The sequence below is a fragment of the Terrapene carolina genome, unplaced genomic scaffold (genome assembly GCF_002925995.2).
Source record: "Terrapene carolina triunguis isolate 2854851 unplaced genomic scaffold, T_m_triunguis-2.0 Scaffold67, whole genome shotgun sequence".
Taxonomy (NCBI): Eukaryota; Metazoa; Chordata; order Testudines; family Emydidae; genus Terrapene; species Terrapene triunguis.
Genome location: NW_020664418.1, coordinates 3318279 through 3341321, shown reverse-complemented (window position 1 = coordinate 3341321; position 23043 = coordinate 3318279). Strand labels below are relative to the sequence as shown.

General features: G+C 47.2%; 1 protein-coding gene across 1 annotated transcript in view; it reads left to right on the top strand.

The window, feature by feature from the left end:
* The window catches only part of IFT140 (intraflagellar transport 140), a 230836-nt gene that overhangs the window by 87192 nt on the left and 120601 nt on the right, over positions 1-23043 (top strand). The window contains exons 13-14 of the mRNA XM_024219009.2: positions 11145-11272; positions 19841-19958. Of these exons, the coding sequence (XP_024074777.1) occupies positions 11145-11272; positions 19841-19958 (246 nt within the window). The remainder of the gene's footprint in view (positions 1-11144; positions 11273-19840; positions 19959-23043) is intronic.

Genomic DNA, 23043 nt, shown 5'->3' with positions numbered 1-23043 from the left:
GGCGGAGAGTATAGAACAAGAAATCTTCCCCAATATCAACAACTCCTCATCTTCTGCAGATGAAGCAACTATGCCTCCCCCACCAATGACCACTGAAGACTTTAAACAATTTCAGGAGTTGTTCAAAAGGGTAGCAGATGATCTGAAAATAGCTCTTGAAGAGGTACTGGAAGCACAACATGAGCTGCTTGACATTTTACAGACCTCCTCAACATCTAAAATTGCTAAGAAAGTCTAGCAGACTCCTGCCACCATACCACCTACGTGTAAGGGGGCCAACACAAAATATTATGTCCCCTCAAAAGGCACGGAGTTCTTATTTATCCACCCCACACCAAATTCTCTTGTAGAGGTGGCCAACCAGAGAGGGAGACAACAGCAGTATAGGCCCACCCCTTCTGACAAGGATGGTAAAAGCCTAGAACTGTTTGGCCCCAAGGTCTATTCCTCTTCCACATTACAGTAACTCAGAGTTGCCAACTATGTCGCACTGCTGGCCAAATATAATCACAGGAACTATGGTAAATTTATGGGTTTTATTAATGACATTCTGGAGGAAAAAAGAGACCAATTTAAATAATTGGTTTCCAAAGGACAGCTTTTATAGCAAGGACAGCATTACGGGCGTCCCTGGATACAGCAGACACAGCAGCAAGATCCACCTTCACTGCTGTAGTCATGCGTTCAGCTTCATGGTTGAACTCCTTGGGTTTCCCATGTGAAATCAATCCACAGTGGAAGACCTGCTGTTCAACGGTGAGATGCTCTTTGCAGCAAAAACTAATGAGGTGTTACACACCATAAAGGACTCCCCGGGCGACCCTCTGCACGCTTGACATCTATACACATGCCACAAAACGGAGGCAAAACAGGTTCCAAGCATACCAGTGGAACAGATATCAACCTTACCCATAACAACAACAACACCCTTATGAACAACAAAGACAGAGACCACAAAGACACAGACCACCACCATCATCAGCATCTCAACCTTCTTCATTTTCAACACAGCAAATTTGAAAGATTAATTGAGGGTCTGAATGATCTCCCACTTATTACAGTGCTGACGACACCATCCATATACCCATTCAGAGACGGCCTCTTCCCCTTCTACCCGAGGTGGTATTCACTCACCATGGACAAATGGGGCCTAGAAATCATCAATATGGGCTACTCCATCCCATTTATCTCTATTCCCACCCTCCCCTCCCTCTTCAGGGGCCCTTCTCACGAGCATCTACTGCATCAAGAGATAAATCATCTGATAAAACAAGGTGCAATGGAACAAATTCCCACTCACCACAGGGGGAAGGCTTTCTATTCCCATTGCGTCTTAACCCCGAAGAAAAATGAGGGATGGCGGCCCATCTTGGATCTCAGAAAACAAGTTTGTCAGAAGACAAAGATTCAGGATGGTCACATTAGCAACAATCATACCAGCACTGGAACAACGGGACTGGTTTTCAGCCCTCTACCTACAAGAAGCTTATTTTCATATTACCATACATCCTGCCCATAGGAGGTTCTTGAGATTCACACTTGGAACAGACCACTACCAATACCAAGTCTTATCTTTTGGTCTATCCACCTTGAGTCTTTTCCAAAACCTTGCAGTAGTGGTGACACACCTAAGAAAACAAGGAATCATAATTTCCCTTATCTAGACACTGCCTACTGAAACCCAATCTCGAGAGGAGGTCATCTGGATCACTCGACAGACTATTTCTTCCTTTCAATACCTGGGTGTACAAATAAATGAGAAAAAATCAACTGAAGGCCCTGTTCAACAACTGGAATTCATTGGGGCTTACCTCCATTCAGTGGAAGCCAAAGTGTCACTACCAACAAGCAGGTTCTACTACATGAACAATCTCGCAGATACGGTAAGGAACAGTCCACATGTAACAGCCCGCATTTGCTTCCAACTTTTAGGCCACATGGCTTCAAGCATATTCATGGTAAAACATGTGGGCCTGCACATGTGCTATCTGCAGGGCTGGTTAGCAACCATCTACAGGCCACACAAACACTGCTTAAACAGATGACTCGCAATATCGGCCAAAATCAAGACATCGCTCATGTCACAACCCAGCAATTTCTGTTCAGGGATCCCATTCATGCGGGATTCACAACAGACACCTCCCTCATAGGATGGGAAGCACACATTCAACAACCCACAATTCAGGGATGGTGGTCCCCCAAAGAAACGAGCCTGCACATAAATGTTAGAACTTTGGGCAGTTCTCAATGCTTGCTTCCACTTCCTGCCTATGCTAAAGAACCAGAACATGCAAGTAATGACTGACAACATTGCTTGCATGTTCTATGCACCGAAGCCATGGAACTTCGGAACTGGTGCATCTGAGACAATATCAGCATCTTGGCCTCCTATCTACCGGGATGCAAGAACACCACATGCAGTAGAAAAATTCACGAATGGGAGATGAATGACGTGATATTACACAACATATTCCAACAGTGGGGCCAACCGAACATAGATCTCTTCGCGACAGATCGAAACAACAAATGCCTGTAATTCTGCTCTAGAGCGGGATTGGGACCCCAATCGATGGGGGGAATGCATTCCTCCTAAAATGGCAAGCCCCTCTATTATATATGTTTCCACCCATACCAGTGTTAACGAGAGTGATACACAAAATAAGAACCGACAAAACCAGGATCATCCTGATAGCTCTATCATAAGACGCAGGACAGACTCACCACCTGAACCTAGAGATGCTCCACCTGAAAGTGTGGTTTCTTCATGGTTCACTCATGATTAACTAGCCTGCTTGAAACAGGTCAAGCATACCCTACTAAACAGTAGAAGGTAAAACTTACCTGCAGAAGTGGAAGAGATTCACTGTATGGTGCACTGACAAACACATCACTGTGGTCTCCGCACTCCTGTCTTTCATATTAGATTACATACTCGACTTAAACTCTGGACTATCTCTTAGTTTGACTAAAGTACACCTAGCTGCTATCAACGCCTTCTACCAAAAAATTGATGGCACAATACTGTTTGCCCATCCAATCACTAAACGCTTCCTCAAAAGAATTCAGACAGTCCACCCTGAACTGCATGCACCCATGCCGCCATGGGACCTGAATTTTCTTTTAAATCTCTTACTAGATCGCCATTTGAATTCCTGGTGACTTGCTCTTTACTACACTTTTCCATGAAAGTCACTTTCTTAATAGCAATCACATCAGCCAGACGTGTGGGTGAGATGGGGCACTCATGGCATACTCATTATATACCATATTTTTTAAGGAAAAGGTTACTATGAGGACACATCCAAAATTTATGCCCAAAATTTCTTCATCTTTCCACGTTAATCAACTTATACACCTCCCTGCATTTTTCCCCAAACCATATGAGAATGCACAGGAAGTTACGCTACACATCTTAGACATTTGACGGGCTCTGGCATTCTACCTGGATAGAACCAAACCATTTAGAAAATCCCCAAAACTATTTGTATCTGTGGCAGAATGATCCAAAGGAGGGGCTATATCAGCGCAGAGACTATCAAAATGGATTTCAGGTTGTATTCATCTGTCCTATCAAGTAACTGGCATACAACCCCCAGCAGGCACCAGAGCGCATTCTAACAAATCAGTGGCTTCGTCCATAGCCTTTCTTAAGGTCCCACTCATCTTAAGGTCCCACTCATATGTAGAGCTCCCACCTGGCCTCTGAAGCACACATTTGCAAGACACTATGCAATTACACAGGGCCCAGAATCAGATGCACGGCTACGCTAGCGGTGTTATCCTCTATTAACCAACCAACTCCAAAGCTCCTTCCATCCTCATGAGGGCACTGCTCTAGAGTCACCTGAAGTGGAACACCCACAGGGACATCACTCAAAGAAGAAGAGGAGGTTACTCACCTTGTGCAGTAACTGACCTTCTTCAAGATGTGTCCCCCTATGGGTGCTCCACAACCCATCCTCCCCTCTACTTTGGAATCCGTAAAAGTACTTTACAGTAGAGAAGGAGGGGTACAGGTTGCACGTGCACTAGATAAGGTGCCAACGGTGCTGCGAGATAGGCATCATGCATGTGCTACCCACACAGGCATTGCTGCTGAATCTCTCCCAAGCAAAGGTGCAGGGATGCACCAACACCTGAAATGGAGCACTCATAGGGGGTCACCTCGAAGAACCTCAGTTACTGCACAGGGTGAGTAACTTTCTCTTCAGCATGCCCCTAGATCTTGCAGTTGCAGCCCTGTGGACGCTCCCTCTTAGACCAGACTTGCTGTCAGAGGACCACGGGCAAATTCTCCATCCGAATCTAGTAGGCCTGCACTTGACGGCTTGGCTGCTGCATGGCTAAATCTGGATGAGAGAGCATGCTTGGAGCAGGTCTAGCAAATTTTGCTAGGTAGCAGAAAGCTCTGTACTGGGGCAACCTACCTGGCCAATTGGAAACGCTTCACTTGCTGGGCAGCCGAGCAGAACCTGTGCCCATCACAGGCATCCTTGCAGTCCATCTTGGAATATCTTCTTCACCTGAAGCAGCAAGGCCTTTCACTGTCTTCAGTCAAGGTTCATCTGGTGGCCATCTCGCCATTCCGTCCCCCAATCAGAGGCAGATTGGTCTTCGCCCAGGAGATGACAAGGAGGTTCATTAAAGGGTTGGAGAGGCTCTACCCACAGATCCGTGACCCAATTCTGCTTTAGGACTTAAACCTGCTACTCTTTAGGCTCACAAGGTCTCCGTTTGAGTCCTTGGCATCCTTGCTGCTTCTCTCCTGAAAGGTCACTTTCCTGGTGGCAGTCACTGGCCAGGAGAGTTTCAGAGCTTCATCCTTAACCTCGGGGCCTCCTTACACTGTTCTTTAAAGACAAGGTCCAACTGTGTCTCCACCCAGCCTTTCTACCCAAGATAGTATTGCAGTTCCATGTCAACCAAGACATTTTTCTGCCAGTCTTCTTCCCAAAAACCACAAGTCAGAGGAGGAAAGATGCCTACATTCTATATTGACTGGATGAGCCCCTTACATAGATCAATGCAGCTGTTTGTCGCTATCGCGGATAGAATGAAAGGTCTCCTGGTGTCCTCACAGAGGATTTCGTCCTGGATAATGGCCTGTATCTGGGCATGCTATGAGCAAGTGAACGTCCTGCCTCTGGCCATTGTGAAGGCCCATTCTACCAAGGGCACAAGTATCTTCAGTGGCCCTCCTGGCGCAAATACCAATCCAGGACATCTGCAGGGCTGCAACATGGTCGTTGATCCACAGGTTTGTATCCCATTATGCAATCACCCAACAGGCCAGAGACGACTCCAGTTTCAGGAGAGCTGTGTTGCTATCGGCACGCCCATGAACTCCTAGCCTACCTCCAAGGACACTGCTTGTGAGTCACCTAACATGGAATAGACATGAGCAAGCACTTGAAGAAAAAACGGTTACCTACCTTTCGTAACTGTTGTTCTTCAAGATGTGTTGCTCATATCCATTCCATGACCTGCCCTCCTACTCTGCTGTCGGAGTTGATGGCAAGAAGGAACTTGAAGGGCGCAGGGCCGGTGGTGCCCCTTATACTGGCACATTTGTGCAGGCCTCCAGGGGGTGCTAGAGCCAGCTCCCCCAGATACCACTGGAGGGAAAATCTCCAGCAACAGTGCACATGGCACATGCACACCTGACATGGAATGGACATGAGCAACACATCTCAAAGGACAACATTTACGAAAGGTAGGTAACCGTTTTATTGCAGCATTGTGCTAGTCTGTGAGAATCAGAAAGAGAAACCTATGATTGGTCCCTAATATGTATGGTTATATGTAGAATAAATACAGAATTTCTGTACCGAATTCAATATAACTCAAAGGAGATAGGATAGACTGTGTTTCACTTATGTAGAGTTTTAAAAAATATGGCCACAAGCATAATAAAACTATCTAGCAAACCAAATTCAATTGTGTTTTGTTTCTGGTGTCATGGAGGCTAAAAGTGCTGTGAGCATGGTGTGTTTGACTCCTAGAGACAGGATGAGACTCCTGTTGCACTGTGAACTCTGACTTGCTGATTGGTTAAGCACTGATGGATCTAAAGGGAATGCTATCCATTTATCCCTCTTAGCTGAAGAAAATCGCAATCCTATCTTTTGGGCAGGATAGTTTGTAAAGTGAATCTTTGTGAAGATCAGAAGGGTAGCTGTGTTAGTCTGGATCCAATCTACATGGGAGGTCCACTTCCTAGACACAACGGTACGAATAAGTGACGGTCACATTAACACCACCCTATACCGAAAACCCATTGACCGCTATGCCTACCTTCATGCCTCCAGCTTCCATCCCGGACACACCACACGATTCATCGTCTACAGCCAAGCGCTGAGGTATAACTGCATTTGCTTCACCCCCTCAGACAGAGACCAACACCTACAAGATCTTCACCAAGCATTCTCAAAACTACAATACCCGCACGAGGAAATAAGGAAACAAATCAACAGAGCCAGACGTGTACCCAGAAGCCTCCTGCTGCAAGACAAGCCCAAGAAAGAAACCAGCAGAACCCCGCTGACCATCACCTACAGTCCTCAGCTAAAACCTCTCCAACGCATCATCAGTGATCTACAACCCATCCTGGACAACGACCCCTCGCTTTCACAGGCCTTGGGAGGCAGGCCAGTCCTCGCCCACAGACAACCCGCCAACCTTAAGCATATTCTCACCAACAACCACACACCGCACCATAGTAACTCTAACTCAGGAACCAATCCATGCAACAAACCTCGATGCTAACTCTGCCCACATATTTACACCAGCAACACCATCACAGACCTAACCAGATCAGCCACAACATCACTGGTTCATTCACCTGCACGTCCACCAATGTAATATACGCCATCGAGTGCCAGCAATGCCCCTCTGCTATGTACATCGGCCAAACTGGACAATCCCTACTTAAAAGGATTAATGGACACAAGTCAGATATTAGGAATGGCAATATACAAAAATCTGTAGGAGAACACTTCAACCTCCCTGGACACACAATAGCAGATTTAAAGGTAGCCATCCTGCAGCAAACAAACTTCAGGACCAGACTCCAAAGAGAAACTGTTGAACTTGAGTTAATTTGCAAATTTGACACCATCCGCTCAGGATTAAACAAAGACTGTGAATGGCTAGCCAACTACAAAAGCAGTTTCTTCTCCCTTGGTTTTCACACCTCGACTGCTAGAAGAAGGCCTCATCCTCCCTGACTGAACTGACCTCGTTATCTCCAGACTGATTCTGGCCTGCATATTTATACTTGCCTCTGGAAATTTCCACCACATGCACCTGATGAAGTGGGTATTCACCCACAAAAGCTTATGCTCCAATATGTCTGCTAGTCTATAAGGTGCCACAGGACTCTTTGTTGCTTTGTGAAGGTGTATGTTAAAGCTTTGGACCTGTAATGCAGCTCACAGGTGGGGAGACTTTGACAGAGGGACCACCAGGAAAACCAGTTCTTCTTCACGTGCTTGCTTATGTCAGTTCCATTGTATGTGTGCACGCGCCCATGTGCGCGGTTGTCGGAGACTTTTTCCTTAGTGGTATCCATAGGGCCGGCTGTGGAGTATTGCGCTCATGCTGCAGTATATCATGCACCTCCGGCCCTATGCCCTCTCAGTTCCTTCTTACTACCTGTGGTGGTCAGTCAGAGCGCCTCTGTCCCTTGCTTTGCAAGTGGTCAGCAGTTCTCTCCTATCTCAGCCTTGTGCTTCTAGCTGTAAATAGTTTAATCGTTAGTTAGCTGTTAAGTGTCTAGTTAGATAGGGTCCTGGTGGGGACTTTGCCCCAGGCGGGGTATGCTCCAGTTTCCAGATTTCAAGCCTTGCTCCACGTGTAACAGGCCTATGCCTGTTAGTGACCCGCAAGATAGTTGTCTAAGCTGCCTCAGGGAATCCCACATAAAGGAGCGCTGTCGCATCTGTAAGAACTTTCGTCCTTGGACACAGAGAGAGCACAACATAAGTTTCAGGGTCCTCCTGATGCAGGCTGCCCTGCGCCCAGCTTTGGAGCCGTCACGGCCCGACACGGCACAGTGCCTCAGCTTCGGTGCACCCCTGGCAACAGGCTCTTCCCGGCACCGATCCCCGGTGCCGAAGAAGAAAACAAAGAGGTCGGCACCAAGCAAGCCCGACCAGGGGGCTCTGGGCAAAAGACCCTGTTTGGGCCTTACGCCCACTCCAGACCCACAAAAGGGCTTAGCCCCAGGGAGTTCCTCCCCCCGAAAGCACCCACCACCAACTCCAGGGAACGGTGGAGGGCCCAAGCCAACGGTGCAGTCAAGGTACACCTGGCAGCCATTTCGGCATTCCACCCTCTGTTTCAAGGCAGGTCGGTCTTCGCCCATCCTATGACGGCGCAGTTCTTGAAAGGTCTGGAGCACCTCTACCCGCATATCCGGGACCCGGTTTCCCCACCCTTGAATCTTGTGCTGTCAAGACTCATGGGACCCCCCCTTTGATCCCTTGGCTTCCTGCTCCCTCCTGTTTCTATCATGGAAGGTCTCCTTCTTAGTTGCTATAACTTCAGCCTGTAGGGTATCCGAGATGAGGGCGCTCACGTCGGAACCGCCTTATATGATCATCTATAAGGACGAGGTCCAGCTGCATCTACTGCGTCAATTAAATGTTTCCCAGTTCCATACTGGCCAATACATATTCTTACTGATCCTTTGTCCAAAGTCTCATGTAACGGATGGGGAACGCAAGCTGCATACCCTGGACATCAAATGGGCACTGGCCTTCTACATAGATAGAACAAAGCCGTTCCGTAAGTCTACGCAGGGGTTTGTTGCTGTTGCAGACAGGATGAAGGGTCGCCCAGTGTCTGCCCAGAGAATTTTGTCTTGGATCACGGCCTGCATCCGTTACTGTTATGAGCTGGCAAAGGTGTCCCTGCCCACGATCGTGACGGCTCACTCGACTAGGGCGCAGCCGTCATCGGCAGTCTTCCTTGCTCAAGTGCTGATCGAGGAAATTTTGTTGGGCTGCAACCTGGTCACAGACTCATAGACTTTAAGGTCAGAAGGGACCATTATGATCTTCTAGTCTGACCTCCTGCACAACGCAGACCACAGAATCTCACCCACCCACTCCTGTAATAAACCCCTAACCTATGTCTGAGATATTGAAGTCCTCAAATCATGGTTTGAAGACTTCAATTCTCCAGCAAATGACCCATGCTCCACGCTGCAGAGGAAGGCGAAAAAACCCCAGGGCCTCTGCCAATCTGCCCTGGAGGAAAATTCCTTCCCAACCCCAAATATGGCAATCAGCTAAACTCTGAGCATGTGAGCAAGAGTCACCAGCCAGATACCCAGGAAAGAATTCTCTGTAGTAACCCAGATCCCACATCATCTAATATCCCATCACAGACCATTGGGCATATTTACTGCTAATAGTCAAAGATCAATTAATTGGCAAAATTAGGCTATCCCATCATACCATCCCCTCCGTAAACTTATCAAGCTTAGTCTTGAAACCAGATATGTCTTTTGCCCCCATTGCTCCCCTTGGAAGGCTGTTCCAGAACTTCACTCCTCTCTGATGGTTAGAAACCTTCATCTAATTTCAAGTCTAAACTTCCTGATGGCGAGTTTATATCCATTTGTTCTTTTGTCCACATTAGTACTGAGCTTAAATAATTCCTCTCCCTCCCTGGTATTCATCCCTCTGATATATTTATAGAGAGCAATCATATCTCCCCTCAGCCTTCTTTTGGTTAGGCTAAACAAGCCAAGCTCCTTGAGTCTCCTTTCATAAGACAGTTTTTCCATTCCTCGGATCATCCTAGTAGCCCTTCTCTGTACTGGTCCAGTTTGAATTCATCCTTCTTAAACATGGGAGACCAGAACTGCACACAGTATTCCAGATGAGGTCTCACCAGTGCCTTGTATAACGGTACTAACACCTCCTTATCTCTGCTGGAAATACCTCGCCTGATGCATCCAAAGACCGCATTAACTTTTTTCACAGCCATATCACATTGGCGGCTCTAAGTCATCCTGTGATCAACCAGTACTCCGAGGTCCTTCTTCTCCTCTGTTATTTCCAAGTAATGAGTCCCCAGATTATAACAAAAATTCTTGTTATTAATCCCTAAATGCATGACCTTACACTTTTCACTATTAAATTTCATCCTATTACAATTACTCCAGTTTACAAGGTCATCCAGATCTTCCTGTATGATATCCCGGTACTTCTCTGTATTGGCAATACCTCCCAGCTTTGTCTCATCTGCAAACTTTATTAGCACACTCCCACTTTTTGTGCCAAGGTCAGCAATAAAAAGATTGGTCTGAAAACTGATCCCTGAGGAACTCCACTAGTAACCTCCCTCCAGCCTGACAGTTCACCTTTCAGTATGACCCGTTGTAGTCTCCCCTTTAACCAGTTCCTTATCCACTTTTCAATTTTCATATTGATCCCCGTCTTTTCCAATGTGTCGTCCGTCCACACATTAGCTTCGCACTATGCGCTGACCCAACGGGCTCAAGACGACGCTGATTTCGGCAGAGCAGTGCTCCACTCTGCAAGACTGAATTCCGAGTCCACCTTGGAGGATTCTGCTTGAGAGTCACCTACAATGGAATCGACATGAGCAAACACTCAAAGAAGAAAAAATGTTTACCCACCTTTTCATAACTATTGTTCTTTGAGATGTGTTGCTCATGTTCATTCCTCCTGCCCCTCTGTTGGAGTTGTCAGCAAGAAGGAACTGAGAGGGCATAGGGCCGGCAGCGCCTGATATACCGTGGTGTGAGCGCAGCACCCCAGAGGGTACCACAGCTGGCCCTATAGATACCGCTAAGGCAAAAGTCTCTGACAGCTGCACAAGTGGGTGCACACACACCTACAATGGAATGGACATGAGCAACACATCTTGAAGAACAACAGTTACAGAAAGGTGGATAGCTGTTCTCTCTCCCCCTCTCTCCCCCTCCCCTCGGTCTATTGTATAGCTGTTCCTGGATAGGATAGTATCAAGAAATTGCTGTGATGCACTTATTAATTGGTGGTGGTTGTTGGGATAAAACAGAAGTGGACTTGATGTGCAAGCTTAATTGACAGAAAAACGTCCCTGTCAGAAAGTTAACATTTAAAGTTGCTGTTCTCTCCCCTCCCCAGGGTACTGTCAAACAGCTGCTGGTGTTCTCTGAAGCAGAGGGGAATCCCTGCCTGTTGGATGTCTGTGGGAATTTCCTGGCTGTGGGAACGGACTTGGTTCACTTTAAAATCTTTGATCTCTCTCGCAGGTATTATTAAGCATTTACAAGGGTCTGAATCTATAGCTCAGGTTTCTTTCTTTTTTTATTTTTTTTTAATCTTAAGGGAATTTTGTACTGGTGAAAAATGCTAGACTGACAACCCTGGAGACTGAATTCATAGAATAGGTATGTCAAAGGCAGTGGGAGTGCAGGCTTTCTCATGGCGTATGCCCTGTAGAGGTTATCTTGGCCTATTCAGTCCTTGGCGTCTTTAAAAAAAAAAAAAAAAAAAAAAAAGGGATATATATTTTTTACTTTATAGACTCCTGCCAAATTTTGCTGCTCTACCTTCAGTGTTTTCAGAGAGAAGCTGAAGTTAGAAGACCCAGCCTTACCTAGTGAAGTGTATTGCCAGGTCAATAGTATCTGATAAACTGATGTTGTTTTATACACTCACAAATCACTCTTGTGAGAAGTTGACCCTTTTGTATTCTCAAGTTCTTCTTCGAGTGCTTGTTCACGTCAATTCCAATCAGGTGTGAGCGCTCTACATGCACGACAGCTGGAAGATTTTTCCCCTAGCAGTATCCGCAGGGTCGGTCTGGATGCCCCCCGGAGTCGCGCCTTCATGGCGCCCAGTATAGATCCCTGCTGACCCGACCCCCCCCAGTTACTTCTTACCACCTGTGACGGCTAGCTGAAACTCCATTGCTCTTTCCTCAGCAAGCGTGTGCTTCACAGCATCACCCTTTATGTATATATAGTTAGATTTAGTAGTAGAGTAGTTACACTTAGTGTAGATAGTTTTTCTCATAAGTTTCCTTTGGGGTTCCCCCCCACCCTTGATGCTTTTCCCTGGCACTGGGGTATGCCTCAGTCCCCGGGCTTTAAGCTGTGCTTGGACTGCGGCAGGTTTATGCCGAGAAGTGACCCGTACACTTCGTGCTTGAATTGTCTCGGTGAGGGTCACCTTAGGGAGCATTGTAATATCTGTAGAGGGTTTTGCCCCAGGACTCTTAAAGACAGAGAACAGCGCCTCCCAGTTTTGCTTATGGAGGCAGCACGTGGGCCTCAGTTGGAGCCCAGTGCGGCAGACCCAGCCCCAAGTGCCGCTTCCTTAGTGCGCAGTGCTCCAGCACCGTCAATGTGCAAGCCAGTGCCGAGGAAGGACTCCTCTAGAGACCCTCAGCACCGCCACGGCTCCGCGCACAGGTCCCAGACACCTGTGAGGCCCCACTCCCCGGTGCCCCACAAAAAGAAGGCCAATAGAGGGCATTCCCCGACCAGGTCTAAAGACCAGGTGGCCAGCAAGTCCCCGTCAGGCACCCAATCGGTGGGCCTTCCGCTGACTCCTGCCCCAGGAAGGGGTCCAGTCGAGTCCGGACCCACACTGCTTGCCGGCACCGATTCCTGGCCCAATAAGTTCTGTGGGCAAGCCGGCGACGATGGTGGTGATAAGGGTATCATCCCCAGCGTATCAACTCCTGGCACCGGTGGCCCGCTCCGGTTCCCGAGTTGGCATCTCTCGCCAGCACCAAGGGGCTCCGCTCCTCCGTGGTCATCAGTTGGAAACCTCAGTCGGAAGCGGAGTCATCGCATTCCAGTAGGAGCAGAAGATCTCACTCCTGTTGCAACAGACAGCCCTACCCAGCACTGTGGCCAGGCCAGTGGCAGGCTCTTCAGTGGCCCTTCTGGACACCCTGGGCCTATCACCAAAGCCAGGAGCAGAGCCAGGGTTCCAGATGGGCATCGGTGGCCTCTGCTGCACACGCCTTCCGCACCGGGCATCCTGGCAGGGACCCATCCAGCAGCCATACCAACATCAATGATCTCGGCACTGATTGCGGCGTTGACGAAGGGGGCACCAGTTGCTTCACATCCTTGGCACTGAGCGTGGCTCCAATCCCGGCACTGTCCGTAGCACCGACAGCAGCACTGGTGATCCTTGCCCCGCGGGACCCCAATGGGGCCGAGGGCAGGGAGCAGGCTCCAGTACCGGTTGCCACCTCATCCTCCTCGTTTCCAGATGAAACGATGACTGGCTCATCAACCTCTCCAGCCTTAGAGGACAGCAGGGTCCTACAGCAGCTGCTAAGACAGGTGGTCCAGAACCTAAACATCAAACCGGAGGAGGTGGTGGAGGAGGCCGACCCGATGGCCTTTCCCCTCCAGGGCCATCCCGTATCGCGTGGCTGCTGATTGCAACCATCAGCGATGCCACTAAGACCCAGTGGCAGACCCCATCCTCGTTGCCGCCTACCGTGAAAAGGTATGAGCGGAGATATTTAGTCTCCTCCAAGTGGTATGAACACTTATATATGCACCCCCTGCTGGACTCCCTGATAGGGAATGCGGCCAACCAATGCGAGCACCAGGGCTACCAGGGGCCCTCTCCAAAGAATCGAGAGGCCAAAAACTGGACCTCTTCTGGAGGAAAATCTATTCAAGGGGGGGGGGGGGTATTTGCAGCTCCGTATCGCTAGCCGTCAGGCGGTGGTTAGAAGGTACAATTACAATACTTGTGGGACCATGGAAGAATTTGCAGAACTCTTGCCTATGGACTCTCGCACAGAGTTTTCTGCACTAGTAGAGGAGGGCAAATGGATCTCTTGTGCATCCCTGTAGGCAGTCTTAGACGCTGTGGACACAGCGTCTCACACCATGGCTACCGGGGTAGCGTACCTACCGGGGTGGCTATGAGAAGGAGTTTCTGGCTTCAGGTCTCTAGCCTTCCGTACGAGGTACAGCAGACAGTCCAGGACCTCCCCTTTGAGGGTCAGTCGTTCTCTGAGAAGACTGACTCTCGCCTGCAGAGTCTCAAGGACTCTTGAGCCACCCTGAAATCCCTGGGCCTCCACACCCCTGCCAACCAACGGAGGCACTTTCGACCTCAGCCCCCACTGAGGAATTATCAACCTTAGGGTAGGCAGGAGGGGTCGCGCAGGAAGAGTAGGAACTCGAGGAAGAGACCTCATTCCTCCTCTGGGCAGGGGTCTGGCCAGTCTAAACCCTCCTGAGGCCAAAAACAGGCCTTTTGAAGGTGCGCCCTGCGGCGATGCACCAGTGCAAAGACTGGATCCATCCCGCCTTACCTTTTCGTCCCGTCTATCCCCTTTCTACCCTGCGTGGGCCCGTATTACATTGGACCGTTGGGTGCTCCACGTGGTAGAGAGGGGATATTCACTTAAATCTTCTTCCCTCCCTCACTTCCACCACCCTTCCCCATCCCTCTTCAGGGACCCTTCTCATGAGCAGCTCCTTATACAGGAGGTGCTCTCGCTGCTCTTGCTGGGGGCAGTGGAAGAGGTTCCTCAGGAGCAGAAGGGCAAGGGCTTCTATTCCCAGTATTTCCTGATACAGAAAGCCAAGGGCAGGCTCAGGCCCATCCTAGACCTGCAAGAGCTCAACAAGTTTATGAAAAAACTCAAATTCCGCATGGTCTCCTTAGCCTCCATCATCTCTTCCTTGGGTCCAGGAGACTGGTATGCTGCCCTTGACTTGAAAGACGTGTACTTTCATATAGCAATCACACCGTCCCACACAAAATACCTCAGGTGGCTGCGTTCCTCCGCAGGCGGCAGGTATAGGTGTTTCTGCACCTCAACAACTGACTGATCAAGGGCCGCTCCAGGATTCAAGTGGAGGCACAAGTCGACTTCATAAGAATGATGTTTGACGAACTGAGCCTTCTGAATGTGGGGAAATCAACACTGTCCCCGGTTCAGCGGATAGAATTTATAGAGATGGTACTGGACTCAACTCAGGCCAGGACGTACCTATGGGAATCGAGGTTCCAGACCCTGGGCGACATTATTTGGAGTCTCCGGCAGTTTCCCACCACCACAGCAAGGAATTGTCTGAAACTCCTGGGACACATGGCCGCTTGTATCTATGTGGTGCAACATGCAAGGCTCAGATTCCACGACTGGAGCAACTGGCTAGCCTCGGTGTATTGACCAGTTCGGGACAGTTTGACAGGTTGTGACTCTGTGTCATGTGGTCCTCGACTCCCTTCTGTAGTGGCTTGACCCACAGGTGGTGTGTGCAGGGGTCCTCTTCACCAGCCCCCAGCTAATTCTCTCATTGGTTACGGATACATCAGACTTGGGCTGGGGAGCACATCTGGGAGACCTCAGGACACAAGGCCTCTGGTCTCAGGCAGAGCTCGCTCTCCACATCAATGTCAGAGAGCTGAGAGCAGTACTCCTGGCATGCCACCCTTTCCAAGCCCATTTAAGGGGGGAGATGTGTATCAGTGATGACAGACAACACCACGGTGATGTTTTATATCAACAAACATGGGGGGGCATGCTCCTTTCTCCTGTGCCAGGAAGCCCTCATGCTATGGGACTTCTGTGTAGAGCATTCGATACACCTGCAAGCATCGTACCTCCCTGGGGTACAGAACGAGTTAGCGGATTATCTCAGCACGTTGTTACATGGCCACGAGTGGTCCCTGGGCCTGGACATCATGAACTCCATTTTCCAGCAGTGGGGCTTTCCCCGGGTAGACCTCTTTGCCATGCGACATAACAGTTGAGCAGGGGGTTGGACTAGATGATCTCCTGAGGTCTCTTCCAACCCTAATCTTCTATGATTCCTGAATCACAGCCCAGGCTCCATAACAGATGTGTTCCTCCTTCCCTGGAGAGGCCATCTCCTATACGCGTTCCCACCCGTCCCTCTCATTTATGAGGTGCTCTCAAGATATGGAGGGATCAAGCAGTTGTGATATTGAAAGCTCCAGCCTGGCTCCGCCAGCACTGGTACACATTGCTCCTGGACATGTCCGTGGAAGCCCCAGTCACCTTGCTGCTCTTCACGGACTTGATAATTCAGGATCATGGCCATCTCCAGCGCCTGAACCTCGAGTAGTTGAACCTCACAGCGTGGAAGCTCCATGGCTGAACCCAATGGAGCTCTCCTGCTCAGACCCAGTTAGACAAGTCCTCCTTGGCAATAGGAAACCCTCCACCAGAGCTACCTACCTTGCCAAGTAGAAGAAATTTTCAATCTGGTTGGCGCAGCATCATTTGTCCCTGACGATCACCTCTATGCCACTCATACTGGACAACCTTCTCCATCTCAAGCAGCAGGGTCTGTCCATGTCGTCAATACGGGTTCACTTGGCCACCATTTCTGCCTTCCATCCAGGTGCAGAGGGCCGGTCAGTCTTTGCCAACCCTATGGTCAGCCGTTTCCTCAAAGCTCTCCACAGGCTATATCCGCAAGTCCGACAGCTGGTCCTGGCCTGGGACCTCAACCTGGTCCTTTCTATTCTGACAGGGCCGCCCTTTGAACCGCTAACAACGTGCTCCCTGCTCTACCTCCCGTACAAGGTGGCGTTTCTGGTAGCAATAACCTCAGCCAGGAGGGTGTCTGACCTCAAGAGCCTAACATCAGAGCCTCCTTACATGGTGTTCTTTAAGGACAAGGTTCAGCTCCGGCCTCACCCAGCTTTCCTCCCAAAAGTTGTCTAGCAATTTCACGTCAACCAGGACATCTTCCTCCCAGTGTTCTATCCTAAGCCTCAGTCAAATGGCAGGGAGCAGAGGCTTCATTCGTTGGATGTCCGCAGAGCATTAGCCTTTTACATCGAGAGAACAAAGCCATTCTGAAAGTCCATTCAACTATTCCAAAAATCCATTCTGTGGCAGACAGAATAAAGGGTCTTCCAGTCTCCTCTCAACTAATTTAATCGTGGATCACATCCTGCATCCGAGAGTGCTATAACCTGGCATGGGTGCCTGCCCCTCTGCTCACTGCGCACTCCACCAGGGCTCAGGCTTCTTCAGCTACATTCCTGGCGCAGGTTCCCCCCCATGAAATATGCAGAGCGACGACGTGGTCCTCCATACATACTTTCACTGCACATTATGCGATTACCCAGCAGGCCAGAGATGATGCGGCCTTTGGTAGAGCGGTACTCCAATCAGTGGACATCTCCGACCCTGCCTCCTGAACTTAGGCTTGGGAGTCACCTGATTGGAATTGACATGAACAAGCACTCGAAGAAAAAAGTTACTCACCTTCTCATAACTGTTGTTCTTCGAGATGTGTTGTTCATGTCCATTCCAATACCCACCCTCCTACCCTGCTGTCGGAGTAGCTGGCAAGAAGGAACTGAGGGGGGGGTCGGGTCAGCAGGGCCCTATATTGAGCATCATGAAGGCACGACTCCAGGAGGTGCCCAGACTGACCCTATGGATACTGCTAGGGGAAAAGTCTTCCAGCATTCGTGCACGCAGCGCGTGCACACCTGATTTGGAATGGACATGAACAACATATCTCGAAGAACAATAGTTACGAGAAGGTGAGTAACCGATTTTTCTAGGTCTGAGATTTGGGGTCAAGGGTAATGGCTTCAGTGATGTCACTACTGCTTCTCCATGAGTTTGAATTCTCAGTGAGGACTTGGACTCATAATTCCAGAGAGCAAGAAATTCATGCACTGTTGTAAGCAACACATACAGTGTATTCAGGGCTTCCGGATCTTCAGTGTTTGTTTCCATTATTACTCCAATAATCAATGAGTATTTCTTTGGGGATAAATACAGTGTTTTTACTGGAATGGAGTTTGCATGGCTTATCTCTCTTTTTTTTTCTTCTTCCCCTAGAGGGAAGGGAAACTTGAAATAATTACCTTTTTCCCCACAATGATTTCCATCCGGGGTGACACTGAGTAACAGCATCATGATTTGTCACTGTCATTCACTAGCCAAAGCCTTCTGTGGTAAGGCTGATGGTGGCTCAGTGAGTAGCTTGATACTCTCCCATGTAGGAAACCTGGCTTTAGGAACAGAACAGGGCGTTTCACAGATATCTCTGAGAACATAAGCAATATTTTTGGGCAGTGCGGGAGGAGTCCACAAAAACTTTCTCATGGTGCTGACTTCAGTCTATAAAGCACTTTGTGGATTGGGTCTTGGATACTTAAGACTATCTCTTTCCCTTTGTACTTAGTACACCTCTACCCCTATATAACGCTGTCCTCGGGAGCCAAAAAATCTTACCGCTTTATAGGTGAAACTGCGTTATATTGAACTTGCTTTGATCCGCCGGAGCGCGCAGCCCCGCCCCGCTGGAGCACTGCTTTACCGCGTTATATCCGAATTCGTGTTATATCAGGTCGCGTTATATCGGGATAGAGGTGTAGTTGAGAACAATTTGGATATTTCTACTGCCAACCTGTAAGTACAAACATAAGAGGAGTAGAGGGTCCTCAACTTTGGAATTAACTTCCTCTATTGAATCAAAAGAGCCGAAGTTTGTTGACCTACAGGGCAGGGCATAAGCCCCCCCCCCCCCCCCCCCCCCCTTTTGGAACTTTTCCTGAGGTGAAGGGCTTGATTAAGTTCTGAAATGAGTGAGAGTTTAATTAATATTAGTCATACTGTTATGTTGAAGTGGTGCTTCTACTCTGACAAGTGACTGTGTCAAACTTGTACATTTTGACTCCACACTTCTGCTCCTTGTGTGTGTTCAGAACCTTATCTGTTGACAGTTAGTGACAAAATAAATTTGAGAACCCTGCAGAACCAAGAGGGTAAGCTGAATTCTGTTCTTTCTTATGTATCTTATGTATCATCAGCAGAACAATTTGCAAAACTCCAGTCAGTCAAACCTGTGAAAACCCATTAGCAGCACTGGCATTGCACAGGTATCACATAGGGCCTAATTTGAAAACCTTGGGTTTGTGCAGGGTATCACTATGACTTGCAGGGCCTTTATTATTGGTGTTGATGTTGGAGATTGAAAAGAACCTAGCTTAACTCTCAGATGTCAGGCTGAATTTTTAGGGCTGTAAAAAAACTCGTTTACTTGTAAAGTGAGTATATTTGATCTGGAATTAACAAGAGACAATAAATAGAACCCTGGAATGTTATTTTTACATATGAATTCAGAGGCCATGCCTTGTTTCCATTTTATAAATCTAATAATAAATACTGTCACTCTTGTTAGCTGTATCCCAGTGACTGATAGGAGTTGTCCTCTCAGGCACAGAGTGAATGCTGTTACTGTGGCATCTACAGTAGGAAGGATTGATTGGATATAGGGAGAAAGGAGGACAAAACTAGGATCCTTTTAGTTCATGCCTGCGTTATCCACACAGGGCTCTTACAGCACAGCAGCACTTTGATGCACACTTCTGTTCATATGCCTGGAGTCCAAACTGCAAGGCAATGTAGATGAGCCCTTACAACTTTTCTATGTGGAGAATCTGACTAGCATAGCTAAAGTGGAATAACTATTCCACTGTAGTTATGCCAATATAACTTTCTCATGGGGACGCGATAGTTATTCCACTTCAGCTATGCCAGTCAATTTCCCGGTGTAGACAAATCCTACTTCTCCTGAAACAGGATGGCAGGATTTTCTTGTTGCAGGTGTTGGAACACTGCAGAACATTTTAAGTTTACTCCTGCTGCGTTTAAGACTCTAAAGAGGAAGCTAGAGTCTGGGACAAAAAGTTAGAAGACCTCAAATATTTGGGTCTTGTGCCCTATTTGATTTGATTATTAAAGGTCTTTTTTCTGAAGTTTGAAAAATATTTTTAACTGTTTTTCAAGCACTGACACTTGGCACCACATGAATCACTATTATCTGTTCCCACAGAGAGGCGAAAGTGCACTGCAGTAGTAAGAACTTGACTGAGCTCTTTCCTGGCCTGGGGGGCATTGCATCGGTTAAGTGCAATGCTAATGGCAACAAAGTCAGCATCCTCGTCAACAAGGTGAGACAGGACTCCCCACATACCACACTGGGGTCTGAATGTGACACCAAATGCCAGACTAGCTATAATGCAGAGATATTCATATGGAGATATACCTAGCTCATAGAACTGGAAGGGACCCTGAAAGGTCATCAAGTCCAGCCCCCTGCCTTCACTAGCAGGACCAAGTACTGATTTTTGTCCCAGATCTCTAAATGGCCCTCTCAAGGATTGAACTCATAACCCTGGGTATAGCAGGCCAATGTTCAAACCACTGAGCTATCCCTCCCGCCTTAACTTCTCTAATATAAACCCACATTGGCTCTGTCTTCAGGACTCAGAATTTCTCGGGTAAGCATTGATAGAAGCACTAAAAGTTTTTGTAGGTCCAAGGGCTCTAGTGTCCCATCGCTGGCCATTGGAGATATTTGCTATAGAAGTTGCGGATTGGCCATATGCCATTATAGGAAATCTCATCATATCATCCCTTTCATAAATATATCAAACTCATCCTTAAAATGGGTGCCTGCACTACTCCCCTTGGAAGGCTTTTCCAGAACTTCATTCCTCTGATGTTGAGAAACCTTTATCTAATTTCAAGCCTAAACTTATTGATGGCCAGTTTATATCCATTTGTTCTTGTGCCAACATTGGCTCTTAACTTAAATCACTCCCTCTTCTCTCTCTCTCTCTCCCCCTGATATTTATCCCTTTGATATATTTATAGAGAGCAATCTTATCTGTCTTCATCCTTCGTTTTGTTAAGGAGCTTGGTTTGTTTAGCCTAAGTCTCCTTTTGTAAGGTAGGTTCTCTATTGCTCTGATCATCCTAGTAGCCTTGTCTGCACCTGTTCCGGTTAGAATTCATGTTTCTTAAACATGGGAGACCAGAATTGCACACAATATTCCAGATCAAGTCTCATCAGTGCCTTGTATAATGGCAACAAACCTTCCCTATCTCTACTGGAAATATCTCGCCTTATGCATCCTAGCATTGCATTAGCCTTTGTCAAGGCTGCATCACATTGGTGGCTCATAGTCATCCTGTGATCGACCAATACACAAGGTCTTTCTCCTCCTCTGTCACTTCCAACTGATACGTCCCCATCTTATAGCAGTAATTCTTGTTGTTAGTCCCTACATGCATGACATTGCACTTTGCACTATTAAATTTCATCCCATTTCTATTACTCTAGTTTTCAAGGTCATCCAAATCTTCTTGAATGATATTCTGATCCTCCTCCATATAGGCAGTACCTCACAACTTTGTATCATTTGCAAATTTTATTAGCACACTCCCGCTTTTTGTGCCAAGGCCATCAATGAAAATGTTAAAGTGTTTAGCAGTCCCACTTCTTCCATTGTTTTCTTTTTATTTATATATCTAAAGAACTTTTAACTATTGGTTTTAATTTCCTTTGCCAGGTCCAATTCTCTTGGCAATTCTCACTTTTCCCCTACACTTTCTGACCTCCAGGAGATAGCTATCCTTGCTGATCCTTTCCTTCTTCCTTGCCTTGTAGGCTTTCTATTAATAATCTGTTTGAGACACTTGTTCATCCAGTTGGGTCTGCAATTCTTCCCTACAAATGTTTCTCCTTGCTTGGGATGCAGGCTTCAAATAGTTTCTGGAACTTTGACTTAAATCATTCCAAGCCTCCTCCACATTCAGATCCTTGATTTCTTCAGGCCTGTCCACTTCCCTAACTAATTCCCTTAATTTTTTTAAGTTTGCTCTTTTGAAATCAAGGACCCTAGTTGCAGACCTATTTTTGTTTATCCTTCCATTTAGTTTAAATTGAATTAACTTATGATCACTCAAATTAAGGTTGTTCTCTATATCCAGTTCTTCTATGAGGTCATTGCTACTTACCAATACTAAATCTAAAATGGCATCACCTTTTGTTGGTTCAGTGACTATCTGGTGAAGAAATCTGTTTGGTATCACATCCAGGAATATCTGGGTCTTATGTTTATTAGTAGCACTTGTCCTCCAATCTATATCTGGGAAATTAAAGTCTCCCGTAATTGCATAATTCCCAGTAGTTTTTATTTCATTAAAAATATTAGAGGCCTCTCTTCATATCCAAATTGGATCCTGGGGGTTTGTAGCAGCCCCAAGCACTATTCCAGTCTGTTACCGTTTTTCCCATAGTGATTTTGACCTAAACAGATTTCATTTTATCCATTCCATTACTTCTAATTTCTTTACAATCTTCCTCATAATTAATATACAATGCTAATCCACCACCTCTACCTTTATTTTTGTCTTTTCTTAACAGCACATATCCTTCAATATCTGTATTCCAGTCATAACTACTTTCTACCATGTTTCCATTATCCCTATAATATCTGATTTCACTTACTGCACCAGTAGTTCTAGTTCCTCCATTTTGTTACCCAGACCCCTTGCATTGGTTTACAGACATCTTTCTTGTTTCTGCTTGGCTTCACCCAGATCCCTCACCCAATTAGGTACAGTCATTTTACTGTCAGTATTGCCTATTTGACTGTTATTGTCATTGGTATTGTCACTATCTTTCCTTCTGTCATCTATTCTCCTACCCTCTGTTGTTCCTTTCTCCATTGCTGTATTCCCTTTTACTTGATTTTCCTTCCTCTTAATATTAGAATCAGGTGTGGATATTACATGAGAATCTCCCAACTGTCTCAGCCGAATTCCTACTTTAAAGCTCTTTTAATCAGTTGTGTAAACATCCATCCTAGAAGTCTATTTCCCTTCCTGCTTAGGTGGACTCCATCCCATGAGAACAGTCCTCTGTCTGTTAATGCCTCCCAATAGTGGAATGTCCCAAAGCCCTCTTTATAGCACCATTATTTGAGCCATCTGTTGATCATCATAATCTGGTCTTGTCTTCACTCTCCTCCACTAGGGACAAGTAGAATCCCTCTGAAGATCACCTGAGCGTCCATTTCTTTCAGCACCTTCCCAAGCCTGGCATAGTTTTCCTTGTTGTGTCTGAGCAAGATCTAGCAGTATAATTTGTTCCCACATGAAAGACAGTCAATGGATTCTTTCCTGCTCCCATTAGGATCCTCTTCTACCTTAGGACCACATCCCATATCTAAGCTCCTGGCAGACAGC